At 58.0% G+C, this 17753-nt stretch overlaps 1 protein-coding gene across 1 annotated transcript; it reads left to right on the plus strand.

The window, feature by feature from the left end:
- Nucleotides 1-2798: 2798 nt before the first annotated feature.
- On the plus strand, nucleotides 2799-13299 carry LOC127032745 (class I histocompatibility antigen, F10 alpha chain-like). Its single transcript, XM_050920274.1, has 7 exons — nucleotides 2799-3058; nucleotides 3958-4218; nucleotides 6327-6605; nucleotides 8654-8941; nucleotides 9398-9514; nucleotides 9867-9899; nucleotides 11363-13299. Exons 1-7 carry the CDS (start codon nucleotides 2860-2862, stop codon nucleotides 11434-11436), a joined length of 1251 nt encoding a protein of 416 aa, XP_050776231.1. The 5' UTR covers nucleotides 2799-2859; the 3' UTR covers nucleotides 11437-13299.
- The last annotated feature ends 4454 nt before the right edge of the window (nucleotides 13300-17753 follow it).

Raw genomic sequence — 17753 nt, forward strand, 5'->3', positions numbered from 1 at the left:
GTGAGGAGGCAGGTGGACAGGCAGGACGGCAATGAGGAGAGCGGCAGGCGGGGAGGGTGGTGAGGAGGCGAGTGGTGGGTGGGCGTGCAGGGCACACGGTGAAGAGACTAGCAGGGAGGCTGATTTGTTCCACCCACCCACCAGGGATGTCTCTGAGGAGGATGATCACTAAACTCTCTCCATTGCAAGCTAACCACATAGCCCATTTCTGTGCTTCCCCCGCTAGCCTCCTCACGCTCAGCTCTGTGTATTCATTAAATAAATCCCAAACAAACCCAGCCTGGCCCAGCTTGCTGGAGGGGAGGGAGAAAGGAACCTGAGCTGCTGGTCTGATTTACGGGAGACACTGCCAATCTCCAGTGATGGGTGCCGCTCTCAGACCTGGGATGGGCAGAGGAGGGGTGTGGGCAGGGATGGAGAGGTGGGTGCTCAGACAGGCTGTATGTATTGGAATATCTATCAATCGATCTAGCCAGTGGTGTACTGGTAAAATGGACCAGGGTAAATTAACCCAAACTATCTTCCCCAAATGAGAATGGTTACACTTAGCTACACTACTGTGTCTGTCACTCATTTGTCTGTCTGCTGTGACTAGAGTGACCAGAGAGAAATTATGAAAAATCAGGACAGGGGTGAGGGATAATAGGCACCTATGTAAGAAAAAGCCCCAAAAGTAGGGACTGTCCTTATAAAATTGGGACAGCTGGTCACCCTAGCGATGACCGTGTGTCAGACACCGAGCTGCAGAGGGTTTGGCCCAGTGGTTGGTGCAGTGACAGTCGGGCCAGGAACCAGAGCCAGTGCTCAGAGCTGGAATCAGGAGTTGAGGGCAAGGCACACTCAGGGCTGGGAGCCAGGCTGGAGAGAGCTGAAGCCTGCGGCTGTGGGGTCCATCCCGCACTCAGGCAGGGGACAGGTCCAAGCTACTGAGTGACGTGGGGCAGACGGAGCTGCTGGTTCTCCTGTGAGGCTCATTGACTGGCCCTGAGAGTCACCAGCTCAGCACCTGACTCGGGGACTGGCTGAGCCCGGCACGGGAACGGCTCATCCCACATGGAGGACTCATCACCCCACGTCTCGGGGCAGCCCCTGGACCGGCTGTATCATGAGCTTCAGGCCAGAAGGAACCAGCAGCTCAACTGGTCCGACCTCCTGTACGTCACAGGCCACCAGCCCCCTGCTCACTAACCCAACACCCACAATGAGACTGAAGGGCCACAGCCCCCAGGAGACTGGACTGTTACCTGCCACAGGCTGAGAACGGGAGGAGGGGGAGGTGAGGGGCACCAAAGCCCAAGGCTCTGCAATGGCAGGGACAGGGTTAAGTGAGAGACCTCCCCCTCATAGCAGATTGGACCCCCACTTCTGCCCTGAAAGGTTAATAACAGCCCTGGGAGGGGGCTATAGCTGGAGAAAGCAACTTTTAGGCTGGGCTGATTGAGGGAAGTGGCTGCAGCTGGGGCCATTCCCCAATCAGGCCCAGCTGGCCCCTATAAGAGGCTGTGAGCTAGAAATCCACAAACTCTTCCTCTGCCTGTAGAGGGAGAAGGGCCTGGCTGCAAGGAGCTGGACACAGGGTACCTGGGTGAAGCAGGGCTGAGGGGGAGCTCCAGCCTGGAAAGCCCCAAGCTGCAGCCTAGCATTGGGCTAACAGGTACTGGGGGTTGCAGAGGGCAGCCCAGGGGTAGGCCAAGGCAGCAGGTCCAAACCCTCCTTGCCAGTGATGAGTGACTGATACTGCAGTCTGTCCCAGGGCTAGATGATAACTGGCAGTAGCCATATACTGAGGTGGGGATAGTGGGTGGGGGTTCCACAGGGAGGGGAGACCCAGATTGGTGATGGACTGCCAGGGGCAGCACCCCAGTTAAAAGGGCACTGGGGTCCAGGGAGGGACATGGGGTTAGATCACCAGCCTGCAGAGGGCTCTCTGGAGCTGAATCGAGCTAATTCCCTGAGAGACCAGCAGGAGGTGCTGCAGGGGTGAGTCTGCTCATCTACCCCCCCCCCCCCGTCCCCACCCTGCTGATAATCCTGGCCAGTGATCTGCCCCCAGGCTGCAGGAGAAGGTGAGAACCCCCAAGTCACTGCCAGTCTGACTTGGGGGGGGGAATTGCCATGGGTGGAGTCAGGGAATCAGCTACACCCTGAGCATGGGTGCAAGGACCAGCCAGCCTCACCTGTGGGTGAGATAATGCTGGGTGCCCCTCTAGTGCCTGTGGGGGGGGGCCCTGTTCCATCTCCAGCTGGGGCTGGCCCTGCCACTGCAGAGGGGGGAGATAAAACACAAACAAACCTCACAACGAATTATTTTATTGTGGGGTGGGGGAATTCCTTCCTGACCCCTGCCAGTGGCTGGCTGAGGCCCTGAAGCATGAGTGTTAGGAACATGATCTGTAACCAGGACATGAACTGCTGAGCCTGGACCCCCATCGCCCACTAGACAGTCCTGTGGTCTTTGCCAGCTCACTCTGGCAATGGAGGAATGGTTTGTGCCTCCATAGCTCCTATGGGGGCTGCTCCAGCCTTGCCCCTTGAAGGGTCCAAAACCTCCTTCTCCTTCCCAGCTGGGATTCACTCCTGGCCCCTTTGTGCCCATGGTACCCACACCCGGTGCCTTGCCCCAGAGTGGGTCCAGCCCCTTCCTGCCCAGCCCAGCAGCGCTGCCCTTCCCTTCACACCCCCCTGGGCATGGGGCGGGACTCTGCTGTCACGGGCTCTGCACCTTAACCTCACACAGCTACTTCTGCCTGGATACCAATGACAAACAGCCTCTGCCTGTGTCCTGATTCGATGGCCACAGGCAGCTGTGACACTTTGGAAAGTGATAGTGATAGTGGCGGTGGGTCCCTCTGGTCTGGGATGCCAGGGTCTGTGCCAGGCTTTACCAGCCCACCTGGGCTGAGTCTCTTGTCCAGATATTCAGGGTCTTGTCTTATACAGGTGCCTATTACCCACCCCACCTGGACTGTCCGGTCACCCTCCCCGTGCAACACAAGAGCCATGGCCTGGGGGCTGCTGCTGGCACTCTGTGGGCTCCTGGCACCAGCTGCGTCTGGCGGTGAGTACCTGGTCGGGCTGGGGCGGGGTGAGGGGGCAGGGTGAGCCCCTGGCTGGGGGTGTCAGACGGGACAGCTCCCTGTAACAACCTCGCTCCAGCTGGGTGCAGGTGTATTTGTTCTAAACATTTAAAACCTGGGAGAAAAGACGGTCCAACAGCAACACAGAGGGAACATCAAAGGAGTTTAATGCTGTGGTGTATTTCCTGGACTGCACAGTAATGGTGTGTGTAACTTCCTCTCCATCTCCTCACTTTAACAGGCAGCCTTGCACTCACACTTAGACTCATCTATTGTTCACACAAACACATCGACCAGCTGTCACGGGTTGGATTTTCTTACAACAATCAGTATTTCCAGTTAGCTGATTGAGCCAAAATTGGGGTGAAAATCAGTAAACACCCAAAAAAATGCTTCTATCGAAACCACAATTTTTTTTCAGTAAAAAGTGACAATGAAGGTCATGCACACCCACAACCGTCCCCTGCACACATACATACCACATACGTGCACACCCCACAGGCAGGCACACACAGCACAAATGCCCTAGGTTCTGCTGTGAGCAATTTGCCCATCCACCTCTCCCATCCTCAGGGCACTTTCCCATGGGAGAGAGCCCTTCAGGGGGCAGTTAACCCCCCCACACACACCGATGTCTGACCCTCCCTGCCCCCCCCAAACAAGCCACCAGCTTTCAGAGGTGCAGGCTGAGAGTTTGTCCTACCTGATTCCTGTGTATTACAGACAGATCCCAGCTTGTCCCTCACCCAGGATGGGGCTGACGGCAGGGGGATGTGGATGGGGGTGGGAGGTCTCTGCTGGTCCCCACTGGGTGACCCTGGTGTCCCCTGAACAAGGGAGGAAGCTGCTGGTAAACTCAACCTCCATTCTGTTGCTTTAGGGCATCACAGCCTGGCAGTGCTAGTCACAGCCGTCATCAACGAAGATGGGACCCATCACTTCATCATGATCGCCCGGCTGGATGACGTTAAGATCGCGTACTACAGAAGCGACACACGAGAGGTCAGACCCACTCAGGAGTGGGTGGCACAGACCCTGGGCACTGAGTATCTCCAGGAAAAGACCCAGCAGTTCTGGAGGCACGAGGAGGGCTCTAAAGTTGAGACCAGGAGGTGGATGCAGCTGTACAACCAGACAGGTGGTGAGTGTCTGAGAGTTGTTGTTAATGGACACACGAGAGCTGCCTGCTCAGAATCACTCCCCCAGGGAATTGGGGCCTCGCTGTGCCAGGTGCTGCCCAAACCAGAGCTGGCAGGAAAATGGAGCTTTCTTCCCACAGAAAATGTTATTCCCAGAAGCGGTTTCATTCCGGATTGGAAGGAAAGTCAGAAACGGGAGGTTTCCATGGGACGGAAATTTTTCAGAAATGCCATCTCAGGAGAATCCCAGGCAGGGAGCCGGGCAGCCCCAGGACCAATTTCCCCAACTGAAAATCAATGTTTTCTGGCCAGGAAAGGGATAGAAAATAAGACAACATCATATTGCCACTATATAAATCCATGGTGTTCCCACACCTTGAATACTGTGTGCAGGTCTGGTCACCCTGTGATGGGTTGATCACAGAAACCCCTTTGGAACTGCCACCTGATGTGCCTAGACTACTTGTGAGCCCACTTTCCCTGCCAGCTTGGGACTTCAGTACCTTGCTTTGTTTGAGACAGGCAAGCCAGCCTGCTGCAAACACAGGCCCAGGTCTAAACCACGTCCCCTGCAAGCTGCAGGCCTAGCTGAAAACAGCTTAAGAAGTGCTCCTGTCTCTAGCACCCAGACACCCAGCTCCCAATGGGGTCCAAACCCCAAATAAATCAGTTTTACCCTGTATAAAGCTTAAAAATCATATGTTGTTCACCCTCTGTAACACTGAGAGTTGTTCCCCCCTCTCCCCCACCATATAAATACAGACTCTGGGTTAATTAATAAGTAAAAAGTGATTTTATTAAATACACAATGTCAGATTTAAGTGGTTCAAAGTAATAAGAGACAGAACAAAGTAAATTACTAAACAAAATAAAATAAAACATGCACGTCTAAGCCTAATACAGAAGGAAACTAAATGCAGGTAAATCTCGCCCTCAGAGATGTTCCAGGAAGCTTCTTTTACAGACTAGCCGCCTTGTAGTCTGGGTCCAGCGATCACTCCCACCCCTGTGGTTACTGCCCTTTGTTCCAGTTTCTTTTGGCGTCCTTGGGGGTGGAGGGGCTCTCTTGAGCCAGCTGAAGCCCAAATGGAGGGGTCTCCCAGGGGCTTATATAACCTCTCTTGTGGGTAGAAACACCTCTCTCCCTGGGTAGAGAAACAGCTACACGATGGAGTTTTGGAGTCACAGGGGCAAGTCATATGTCCCTGCATGACTCAGTTCTTCACTGCGTGATGGGGTGCAACATCACAAACCCCATCGCCAAAAGAGCAGAGTGGAACTGAAAAAGGCTCAGAGAAAAGGGAGCACAAATGATCACAGGTATGGAGCCTCTTCCGTACATGAGACCAGAAAGATGCGGGGTGTTGAGCTGAGAAAAGAGACGGCTAACGGGGGATATGATAGTCCATACAATGACTGGGGTGGAGAAAGTGAATAGAGAAGTGGTCTTTACTCTTCCCTACAACAATAAACAGGGGCTGCCTGATGAAATCAAAGGTCTAATACAAACATGTGGAAGTACTTTTTCACACAACACACGGTCACCCTGCGGAACTCACTGCCAGGGGATGTTGTGAAGACCAAAAGTATAACTGGGTTCAGCAAAGAACTAGATAAGCTCCTGGGGGACAGGTCCATCAATGGCTATTAACCAAAATGGTCTGGGATGCAGCCCTGTGCCTGGGGCAACTCTAAATCTCCACCTGCCAGAACCCAGGAGGGGAAGACAGGAGGATCACTCCAGAATTGCCCTGTTCTGTGCACTCTCCCTGAGTCCCTGGTGTTGGTCACTGTCAGACCTTAGTCTCACTCCGTATGGCACCTCTCATGTTCACCATTGGAGAGACTCCAGGAGCTCAGTAACTGTCTGACAGGACCCCAACCCCTCAGTCCTCCCCATGTTTCTGCTCTGACCCCTCCTGCCCCTCAGCGTCCTCTGGGATTGTTCGCTAGCTCAGCATGAGGCCAGGTGCACGGTCAGAGACGGTAAAGTGCTGGTGTCACCAACCCGCCGAGTGTCCTCTGACCCCACCCGCCTGCAGACACATTTCCCAGCTCTCAGTGCAGGGTCTGAGCGCTCTCTCTCTCTCTCTCTCTCTCCCCTCCGCAGGGGTTCACACCGAGCAGGTTCATGTGGGCTGTGTGCTGAGTGACCAGGCCCCCATGGACCCAAGGTTCCAGTTCGCCTACAACGGGAGGGACTTCATCAGCTTTGACAACCAGACGGGGACGTGGGTCGCGGCCGTGCAGCCGGCCTTTGCCCCGAAGCAGCACTGGGAGACGGCGGGCAAGGCTTGGACCAAGTTTGTCCAGCAGTACCTGCAGTCCGAGTGCCTGGGGACCCTGCAGAGCCTGGTGCTGCAGGGGCGGGCGGTGCTGGAGCAGCAGGGTGAGTGAGCAGTGGGGACGACTTATGGGGAGTGGGGTACAGGGCTCAGCAACACCAATGCGACTTGGACTTGATCAGAAGGGGCAGTGTGACCTAGTGGATATTGCACTGGGCTGGGACACAGGACAACTGGGTTCTAATCCCAGCTCTGCCACTGGCCTGCAGGGTGACCTTGGGCTGGGGCCATTCTCACCCACTTTTTAACATGGGCATAGTTTGAGGGGCAGGAGGCCGCGTTCCCCCCCTCCCCCCGCGCAAAATGCAAGTCTCAGGCAGGTACAAAGCACAGCCCCTGCTGGCAGTACCAGCCTGTTCATATTGGGGGAGCTGAGGTCGGCCTTAGCCCCCCTCACCACGAGGCCCCGTCCCTTTCTCTGGCCACAGCCCTGCTCCTCCTCTTCTGCCAAGGCCCTGCCTCCTCGCCAGGCTGGAAGCTGAAACCAGGATGTGGTGGGAGCACCCAGGGAGCCCGGTCCGGGGTGTGGACATGGGGCAAGGGCTGCTTTTGGGTACCCCAGCCCCTGTCCAGGGCAGGTGGAGGTACTGTGGCTCCCCACAGCAACCCGGGCTCCCTGCCCAGCTCCAACTTCTGGCCTGGTCAGGAGGCATGGCCTTTGGGGAAGGGAAGGGGAGGGGCTGGGGCAAGGTCCTGGAGGGTGCAGGGCTTTGTAACTCCCCCACATCTACCGAGGTTCTGCACTGCTGCCTTGGGCCAGTCACGCCTCAGCTCTGTGCCTCCATTTCCCCACATGTACAATGGGGTTAGTGACACGGATCTCCTTTGTAAAGCACTTTGACAAGCACTAGACAAGAGCTACGGGCTCTTGTTTAGAGCAGAAGCGTTGTTAGCTGGTTCTGGCGGCCTGGGCATCTCCGTTCTGCAGGGCCTTTCCCGTGGTTTCCAGCTCCCTCAGACTTCCCTTTTCAGGCTGAAACGTCCCAGCTCTGGGCTGAGAGTTGATTTGTTTGGCATGTTTGAGCCAGAAAAGCCCCTCCCTGCCCCCTTCACACTCTCAAAGGGCTGGGCGATACGTGTCTCTGTACAAAGAAAAACTTGTTTTGAGGTTCTTATGCCCAGCGCTGGCACCTCCACAGTCAAGGGCAGAGACATGGACAGGAACTCGGGACCATGTGACAAAGGGATTTAAGCATCTGACAATGCAGACAGGCCAGCTGGGATTTCCGAGCAGAGGCACTTAGCTCCCCATGAAATCATCGGGGTGAGGCACCGAGGGGCGTTTGGAAATCTGGCCCTTAGCCTCTAAATCTCACACACATGTTTGGGTGACCCACTGACAACCTGCTGGGACATATCCCATGCTATAACATGGCTAGCACGCAGCGAAGGAGACCTGGGCCCAGGCTTGTTTGGTGCAGCTGAACTGGGTAGTTGCCAGATGTGAGCAAGGATTAGAGCAGTTTGACTCTGCAGAGGGGATTTACACCAGATTAACTAACTCCATTTACAAATCAGTGTAAATGGGTGCAGACCACATCTCTCATACACAGGGAAGGTTGACACACTGCGGCAGAGGCGCCAATTTTGTCCTTTCCTGGGGGCATGCTCAACCCCCACTCCACCCCAGGCCCCACCCTCACTCCATTCTTTCCTCCAAGACCCCACCCCTACCCTACCTTTCCTGCCCCTGTCCCCCTCTCCCGGGCACAGCTCCCTCGCTCTTCCTCCTCTCCCCCCAGCGCCTCCTGCACTGCTGAACAGCTGATCAAAGGCAGGGAGGAGGAGCTGATGGGGGGGCTGTCAGGGGTGCTGAGAACTCACCATTTTTTGTTCTCGTGGGTGCTCCAGCCCTGGAGCACCCGTGGAGTCGGTGCCTATGCATTGTGCACTTTTGTCTTCTGTCTGTTACATGTAGGGTGACCAGATGTCCCAATTTTACAGGGACAGTCCCGATATTTGGGGCTTTTACTTATATAGGCTCCTATTACCCCTACTCCCTGTCCTGATTTTTCACACTTGCTGTCTGGTCACCCTAGCTGCATGGTCCCAGCTCCTGGCATGTGGCTCACATACTCTGTCTTCCTTCCAGTGCCTCCCAAGGTCTCAGTTTTCCGCAGAGACGCCCTCGACGGCTCCGTCGACGGCTCCGTCACCCTCTCCTGCTGCGCCAGGGGCTTTCACCCGCGTCCCATCCATGTCTCCTGGGTGCGGGACGGAGAAGACATTTTGGCAGAGACGGACTCCAGCGGGATCTTGCCCAATGCCGACAGCACCTACTACATGCAGTCATCCCTGGAGATCTCCCCGCAGCAGGACAGGCACCGCTACGCCTGCCGGGTGGAGCACAGCAGCCTGGGGGAGCCCACGCTCATCTGGGGTAAGGAAGGGTGAATGGCAGGGCACAGCCCCATGGGAATTACAGAGATGGGGATGAGGCTGGGCCACAGGAAGGTCAATATCCCTGCCCACTGTCAGTGTGAACTCTTCTGGCTCTGGATATTTGTGTGACCCACAGAAATGGCCGATGCTTCAGATTATCTCATTAAGTTCCTGGCTGTGGTGATATCCTGTGGCAGGGAGTTCCACAGACTGATGCTATTATGAGAGAGGGGCCTGGTTGCTACATTTGCTCCATGTCTGGCAGTGCCTGGCAGAGCACCCGCACTCTGTGCCCCATCCCCATCCCCCTCCCGGCTCAGCCTTCCCCTCCCCTGGGGCCAGGTCTCTGCAGATGCCCTCGGGGAGGCGTTCGAGGCAAAGACCTGTGGCTGCCCCAGGAGGATGCCCCAGCGGCTGCTCCCCTCGGTGACCTGGGCCCCTCTCCATCCCACAGCCCCTGGGAAGAAGCGCCCCCTGCCCCCTGGGGTCCTGGCCGCCATCGTCCTGGCTGTGCTGGTTCTGGGTGGAGCCGTAGGGGCCGGCGTCGTCCTGTGGAGGAGAAAATCAGCAGGTAAAAGCTGGTCCCCGCGGAGCCGGGATGTGGGGAGGTCTGGGGAGTGGGGCAGCCCTGCCAGCCCAAGGGGGAATCGTTCCTCCCACTGCCCCCCAAGGAGAGATGGGGCAGGGCCAATGGGCCCCATGTGGAGGTGCCGTGAGCCCTGGGTCACCATAGCCTGGCCCTGCTGGGGGCAGAGTGGGCTCTGTCGTTGGCTGGGCACCGTGTGCCTGTTGTGGGGGGCACTAGGGTCAGACTGACCTGGGTGAGGTGCAGTTGGGGTGGTGGGGAGCCCTGTGTCTGGGGGATGAGGGGAGGGGTTACCCTGCTCCTCTGCACTAACCCTCATTCTCTGCTTGTGTTTCAGGCCCCAGGAAACCTGGCTATGCTCCAGCAGCCAGTGAGTAAATCCTGGGTATGGGGCCCACATGCCCCAGTGCATTATGGGTGTGTAGGGGGTCCCCATGATGGGAGAAGGGAGCCCAGTAGTGACTGGACATGAGCACTGATTTCCCCTGCTCCAGGGGAGCAGCGCTGGGCCGCATGATGTAAGCAGGGGATGGTCCCACTATTGTGGGGAACTTTCCTGGCTTCACGCTACCCCGATGAAGTGGGTTAGTGAAAGGATCTGAGTCCTCGCTCCCACTTCCTTTACCCAGAGACCTGCCTGTCCTCGAGGGCTCCCCTGCCACCCTCCTGTCTGGCAGAGTCCTCATAACCCCGACAAGGCTGGGCCCAGGATTCCTGGGGGCTCAACCCCCAACCCTGTCATGGTCACTCAGGGCAGGGGCTAGGGTGTTCCCACTCCAGGGTGCTCTCTCCGCACTGGACACTTCCCTGACCCACTGATCATTGCCTACAGCTCAAACAAATAATATATTAAACAGCAACTAATTAGAAAAAATGAGGGGAAAAATGGGAAAGGTGAAAGGAAAACCTGTCACTCTGCTCTGAGACACGGGGCGTCACAACCAGCATCTCTGTCTTCCTCACAAGACCCAGGCCCCTGCCCAGGCCCTGGCTGTGCTGCAAGGATGCTGCAGGTTGTTCTGGCGATGGCCACATGCCCTCTGGCTCTGGATGGCTGAGGTCCCAGCATCGGGATTATGATTCCCCTCAAGTCTGGCCTGCAAGGCCTCTTGGCTGGGGGGGTGTCCCTGCACTGGGCCCCCTCGGTCTCTCCAGCTGCTCATCGCACTCAGCTCCGCTCTGCCTCAGCACGGCTGCTGCTCTGCCTCCAGCTCCCCAGGCTGCTCCTCTGGCCCCTCTGACTCAGTTTGGTGCAACTCTGCTTCCCAGCTCAGCTCGGGCCCCTGCTCTCCCCTTAGCTCTGTCCATTCCAGCCCGGCAGCTCCAGCTGACATAGAGAACGGGACATCTGGCCTCCTGACTCCCTCATTAGCCAGGCTGACCTGTAGCATCCGTCTCTCCCCATTGCTCCTGGGGACTGTTGGTCTCAGAGTCCTGATTTCCCATCGACCCTTCCTCTTCCTTTTGGTATTGGGGAGGGCCAACCAAAGCCCCCACTCAGTGTCAGTGAGAGGCCAGCAGTCCCCTTACACTGAGCCAGACACGTCACTCCTACACCCATTACAGGCTGGACCAGCCATCCGGGAGCTGCCAGTGTGTGGGGAAAAGCCAGAGCCCGGCAGTGTCTGTCGGGGGCCGTTATGAGTAGGGTCGTGCGCTGCATTTGGGGTTCAAACCCCGTGTCCATTCCCAGCCCGTGGCAGGTCGCTCCATAGAGAGGAGTTAGTGGGGGGTGCAGTGTGGAGGAAGCCCAGAGCTGAATTCTCATCCCCCTTCCCTAGCTAGGATCCCCACAGCTTACGCCACCTCTGAACGATTTTCCTCTCTCCACAGCAAAGAGCGGGGAAGATTCTGCCTCCAGCTCTTCATCAGGAACAGACCCCCAGGGCATGGGACCCTGGAGCTAGGGGCCGTGACCCTGCCCAGCTGCTGACCCCGCTGGCTGGGCGATCTCTGTCCTCTGACTCCCCCCTGCTCCGGGGGAGATTCCAACTTGATCATTAGAGCAGTTTCCTCCTGGGGGTGTTGGGCCTCAGGCTCTGTTATTGTAGGGTTTGTGTCTATGCTTCGGCAGCCAGGACTTAGCCTCACCTTCTCCCCAAAGGGCCGACTCGCTCCAGTGTCTCGTCTCTGCAGGGGCCGCGCTGCCTGCATCAGGGACGGGCAGGTCCCCTTGCAGCAGGAACCGCCACAGAGCCCGATGAGCAGGCAAAGATGGGGGCGGGGGAGCCCCACAGCAGGGAATTATGGGCTACCCCACCCCCATCTGAGAGACAAATGGGCCTGCTTGGAAAATCGAATCCCAAAATGGTGATTTTCAGAGGAAAAGACTGTGCTCTGGTCGCGCTCAGGTCCGAGCTTTGCCCTGAACGTTGTGTGTCAAACCACCGCAAATTCAGCATAAAGCTGAGCTGCTGAGTGTCAGAATCTCAGCACGTGTGTAATACGTGTGTGTGTGTCTCTGGGGGGCAGGAACAGCGGAAGGCCAAGGACCTGTCCCGCTCTGGGAATGCAGAACTGGGGGGTTTTCCTTTTCAGTTCCAACTTTTTGCTGGCTTTCTTTTTTTTTAAATCCTTTTCAGTAAGACCAGGACTTTCGCAGACAGGGTCAAATATTGTCTGGGGCTGATCCAGGACCTCCATTGTCTCAGGGACCTGGGGACTGCATATATTTTTGGATCCGAGGGCTTTCTGAGGCCAAAATTACAAGAATGAGGAGGTCCTTTATTTGCATAAAGGGGTCCTAATCAGACCCCATTGGGTAATGCCAGTGACCTCAGAAAGCGAGTACCCCGTTCTGATTGGCCACGGGTGCCTGAGGTTTGGCCATCACATCTCAGGCCAGGCTGGCAGCCTCTGGCTGTGCCATGTCGCCACACCTGTGCCTCTTTCACCCCCCGCTGGCCACCGAGGGGTAATATCCAGCAGCGGGGGGCGTCAAAGATCTGACACCTACAAGCGCGTCACCACTAGCTGGCCTGCAAAGCCATCGACCTTCACACACATGGGCTGACAAGGCCCCTGGCTAATAGCAGTCCAGCCGCCTGAATGGACCCCTGAGGGTCGCGCTGGAACAGCTGCAAAGTGTCCACCTCTCTGGGTGTTTTCTAGTTCTCGTAGTAGGTGCAGATGCCTCTGGCTTAGTGTTCTGGCCTGCGTGTGTGTGTTTGAGAGACCCACAGAATCTATATGAGCACAGCGCCTATAGAGTAGCTGCTCAGATCCTGACACCAGCCTTAGGTCAAACAGCCTCGCTATTGGAAAGATCACACATGGGCAGGTATTTCGGGATTAGCACCTGTCCCTTTAACCCTTCAAAGTCCTGATGTTTTCACTACATTCATCAATGAGCATTCAGCGTAACCGGGCATATTGGAATGTGACTCTAGGGGAGTGGGGGGAAGAGATCGGCTGTTACCGAATCAGCCATAATCCGGGCAGGCGCCTTAATGGCACCGACAGCTCTGCTGCTGCTGTTCACGTCACCAGGGAGCGATCGGACCCTCCCTCTGTCAGCCCTTGGGCTGGAACCGAAACATCCAGCTTGGCCTTGGGGATGCGCGGTGCCTGTGGGGCTGCTAGCGACCCAGATCCGCCGCCTCCCGGAGTGTTACGTAGCCCTTAGCGGGGGCTGTTAATGTACGTGGGGTGGTTTAGTGAACCTGCCTGAGCACAGTAAGTAACTGGACGATTTCATGTTCTTCCATTTGTACATATTTTGTTTGATGCTTTTGCTCGGCTATTGAGCTAATAAAACACAGACCATGGAACATGGGCGGCTCGGCTGTTTGTTCCCCAGACGTCAGGGCTCCGGAGGAGACTCTGAGCCCCACCAAGGGCTGATCCCTAGAACTGCCCCAGCATCCCCCAGTGACGGGCACCAGACCTGGCAGCTGCTGCCTGTCGAGGGAAAGTTGACCTGTGCATTGATCATTTATTTCCCTCAGCAACGTGGATCCAGAGCGTTGGGGGGCCCAGGGTGGTGGATACCAGCCGGTCAAGCCAAAGGCCACCCAGCCCCCCCCGAATCAGTCTGTGCTTCTCACACCTCCAGCCCCTCGGTTAGTCACGGGCCTGTGCCCTGAGCTAGGGGATTTATATCTGTTATATCTTTGAATCCCAGTGTACAGCTGGTTGTGCTGAGTATGCCTGTGGCCTTCCAGTGATTAGTGTGCTAGCCTGGGAGACCTGGCTCTGCCACACACTTCCTGGGTGACCCTCGTCTCTCTGGGCCTCAGTTTCCCCAATCAGGATAATAGTCTTTCCCTCTTGCCAAGGGGGCATGAGGATAAAAGGATTGTGAGGTGCTCAGACATTGCAGCATTAGATAGATATTTTCTGATTTGTTTGGTATCCTTCTTAGCTCTTGCCTTTTATATCATGTGGCAAGGAGTTCCACAGAATAACCCATTATACTGTGTCAATTTTTAAAATAATAGAATAGACTGTAGTGGCAAAGTAGAATTGTTGCAGAACTCTGGGCACCACGTTTTATGGCTGCAGAGTTTTCTAGACAGGAAAGCATGGTGTCCCTTGCCTCCTGGCATCAGATCTAGGGTTGCCAATTTTGGCTGGACATATTCCTGGAGGTTTCATCTTCACGGAAAGGTTAATCTTTAATTCCTGGAGACTCCAGGAAAATCCTGGAGGGTTGGCAACCCCAGTCAGACCCTGTGGCTGCCCCACTCCCATGCAAGAGAAGGCTAGAGAAGGGCAGAGCAGCTGCGCAGGCTGGTAGCCAATCAGAGAAGGGTCTACTGAGAGCCAGTCGGGGCTGAGATTGGAGCCAGCCAATCAGGGCTAGGCTAGGCCCTATATAAAGGCTGCCCAGGAGAGCAGTACTCAGTCTGTCCCAGACCTTCATGGGGGGAGGTTTGTCTGTCTGTCTCCAGGGCAGGAGATTTCACCTTGGACAGAGCAGTGCTGGGCAGGCTCAGGGGGATCACAGTAGGGCTCTGGCCCAATACCTGCCAGACTGTGTGTCCTGATAGGAAGGGCCTAGAGGGTGTGAGGGGCCAGGGGGGGAGTGGCCCAGGGACAGTCAGACAAGGGGAGAGGAGGAGGGCAGAGAGGTTCCCACTAGTGGGTCCCTGGGTTGGGGGTGGGCCTGGGTTCCTCCCCTTCCCCTTTGTACTGCAACTGGCCATGCAGTAGGCTGGCTGAGGCAAACTGCAACCGGCCTGAGGTTGTGGCTGGCCACTGAGGCCAGTGCAAGGACTGTTGCTAACCCCGGCCCGGAAGCGGGTGAGGATGGACCAGGGAGCACTGCTGGAGGGCAGTGGCCTGAAGGAGGACACGGCCGAGCGGGGAGCAACACAGGTCAAGATGCCAATGGAGGAACAGATGATGGATGGGACACCACCAGCAGAGGGCGCTCCCCATAGACTGAGCTAAATCCCAGAGCAACCAGCGGGAGGCGCTGCGGTGGTGAGTCCCAACCCCGTCACAGACCCATATACCCCTGTGGCTTGGTATCCCTCCACCCCCACACTCTGACCCGTCCCAGCCCAACAGGCCCATCTGGCCAGGTGCTATAAACTTGGGCTATTTGCCCCTCCCTCCATGGGAGTCACAGGGTCATGCTCCTTCTGACTGGCTCCAACCACCTTGTCTCATGCCTGAGTGATGTCTCGGAAACCAGCTGAGATCCCAACGGGGCACTGGAGCCTCATGCCGGTGCATGCCCCAGCCAGCCAATGGGGAGCAATGGAGGTGGGACCCCCCCCCCCCTCCCGTGGGAAAACTAGAAGAAAAGAGGTGGGGTGCTCCAATGAAAAGCACAGGGGTGGCCTAGCTGCTCAAGGAGGCGGGTCTTGCCTCGCTCCTACCAATCGGAGAACTAGGGGTGTGTCTGCTTGCTGTGAATGGGGGGAGAGGGTGGGGATTTGAAGGGTGGTAGCTGGTGTGGCTGCTAAGGAGGGGGTGCATGCACCCCAGCCCAGCCGTTGAGTTCTAACAGCAGTGGGGTGGGTAGATGAAGGTGACTCAACCGGCCTGGGGCAAGAGCGGGGGACATGAGGAGGGGGGCAGTCAGTCAGTCTTCCCCCTCCCTGCTGCCCCGGGAAGCTGCATTGGGGTTCGGCCCCTGTGAACGCCCCCCACTGACTGCCCCAAGAGGGGTGAGCTCCCAGATGGGGGAGTGTAGCAGGGTGGTTACCCGCTCCAGCCTGACAGGGCCAGGACTCCTGGGTTCTCTCCCTGGCTTTGGGAGGGGAGTAGGGGCTGGTGGGTTACAGCAGTGGGGGCTGGGAGCCAGGACTCCTGGGTTCTCTCTCCGGCTGTGGGGGCTCGTGGATTAGAGCAGGAAGCCAGGACTCCTGGGTTCTCTCCCTGGCTCTGGGATGGGAGTGGGGGTGAGTGGGTTTGAGCTGGGAGTCAGAAATCCTGGATTTTATTCCCATTTTTGCTGTTGTCACACAGCAGATCAGTCGCTTTCCTCTCTGTGCCCCTCCCCACCCATGCAATGGGGCAGTGATGCTCTAGGCGCACTGGGGATTGTTGTGTTGTCACTCACCACACAGGGCAGCCCTGGTGTTTAGTTTATTACATTAATAAAGTGCTTGACGTTCCCAGCATGACACACACATTCTTGGGCTCCAGACTGAGGTACCTGGAAATTCTTCGGCCTGGGTGCTGCAGGAGGTCAGACAAGATGAGCCAATGGTGCCTTCTAGTCTTAGAATAAATTTCATGAAAAAAATATCTCTAGAGGTGGCACTGGTGATGGGTGGAGAATTAATTCCTTGTTAGTTAATTGCTGGTATGGTAACTGAAGCCCTGGGGCCAAGTTCTCAGCTGGGCCAAACTCCCACCCAGTGACTGTAGCAAGGCCAAGGCCAGGCCCTGGCAGTTCCCAGATGGGTGCCACCATACACCCCTGCAAGGGCTGCCCCCTCTCCTGACTCTAGTGTGAGTCTTGCTATCATTGGCTTTTCTGTAAAGCCCCAGCTCCTGGAGTCACATGAGCGGGGGAGACTCTCATCCGTCATTCATCAAGGGGACATTTACGCCCCCAGCTGTTGTGCAGAAAAGTTTGAAGTTGTGACCTAAGAGTGCCCTGGGGGCGGGGAAAGGCAGCAAGGGGGTGGGGTGCTGGCCGGGATTCACTGTGCAATGGGTGGGGCCTTAGGGGGCGGGGCGCTGCCTGGGATGTGCAGCCCAGGGGGCGGAGCCTCAGGGATGGGGGTGGAGCCTCAGGGATGGGGGCGGGGTGCTGCCTGGGATGTGCAGGCCAGGGGGTGGAGCCTCAGGGATGGGGCGGGGCGCTGCCCGGGATGTGCAGCCCAGGGGGCGGAGCTTTGGGGCTGGGGGCGGGGCGCTGCCCGGGATGTGCAGCCCAGGGGGCGGAGCCTCGGGGCTGGGGGCGGGGCGCTGCCCGGGATGTGCAGTCCAGGGGGCGGAGCCTCAGGGCTGGGGCGGGGCGCTGCCCGGGATGTGCAGCCCGGGGGCGGAGCCTCAGGGATGGGGGCGGGGCGCTGCCCGGGATGTGCAGCCCAGGGGGCGGAGCTTTGGGGCTGGGGGCAGGGCGCTGCCCGGGATGTGCAGCCCAGGGGCGGAGCCTCAGGGATGGGGGCGGGGCGCTGCCCGGGATGTGCAGCCCAGGGGCGGAGCCTCAGGGCTGGGGGTGGGGCGCTGCCCGGGATGTGCAGTCCAGGGGGCGGAGCCTCAGGGATGGGGGCGGGGCGCTGCCCGGGATGTGCAGGCCAGGGGGCGGAGCCTCAGGGATGGGGGCGGGGCGCTGCCCGGGATGTGCAGGCCAGGGGGCGGAGCCTCAGGGATGGGGGCGGGGCGCTGCCCGGGATGTGCAGCCCAGGGGGCGGAGCCTCAGGGCTGGGGGCGGGGCGCTGCCCGGGATGTTCAGCCCAGGGGGCGGAGCCTCAGGGCTGGGGGCGGGGCGCTGCCCGGGATGTGCAGCCCAGGGGGCGGAGCCTCAGGGATGGGGGCGGGGCGCTGCCCGGGATGTTCAGCCCAGGGGGCGGAGCCTCAGGGCTGGGGGCGGGGCGCTGCCCGGGATGTGCAGCCCAGGGGCGGAGCCTCAGGGCTGGGGCGGGGCGCTGCCCGGGGTGCTCTGACCATGGGGCGAGGCCTCCGGGCGGGGTTCCCCGCTGCGCTCAGCGCTGGTGAGTTTCGCTTTCCCGGGTCCGACCTGCCCGGCCGCGTTCTGCCCAGCGACCGGTGACGCGGACGGGCCTGCGCGCGGCTATTGGCGGGGCCGGCGGGAGCC

Source organism: Gopherus flavomarginatus, chromosome 12 (assembly GCF_025201925.1).
Source record: "Gopherus flavomarginatus isolate rGopFla2 chromosome 12, rGopFla2.mat.asm, whole genome shotgun sequence".
Taxonomy (NCBI): domain Eukaryota; kingdom Metazoa; phylum Chordata; order Testudines; family Testudinidae; genus Gopherus; species Gopherus flavomarginatus.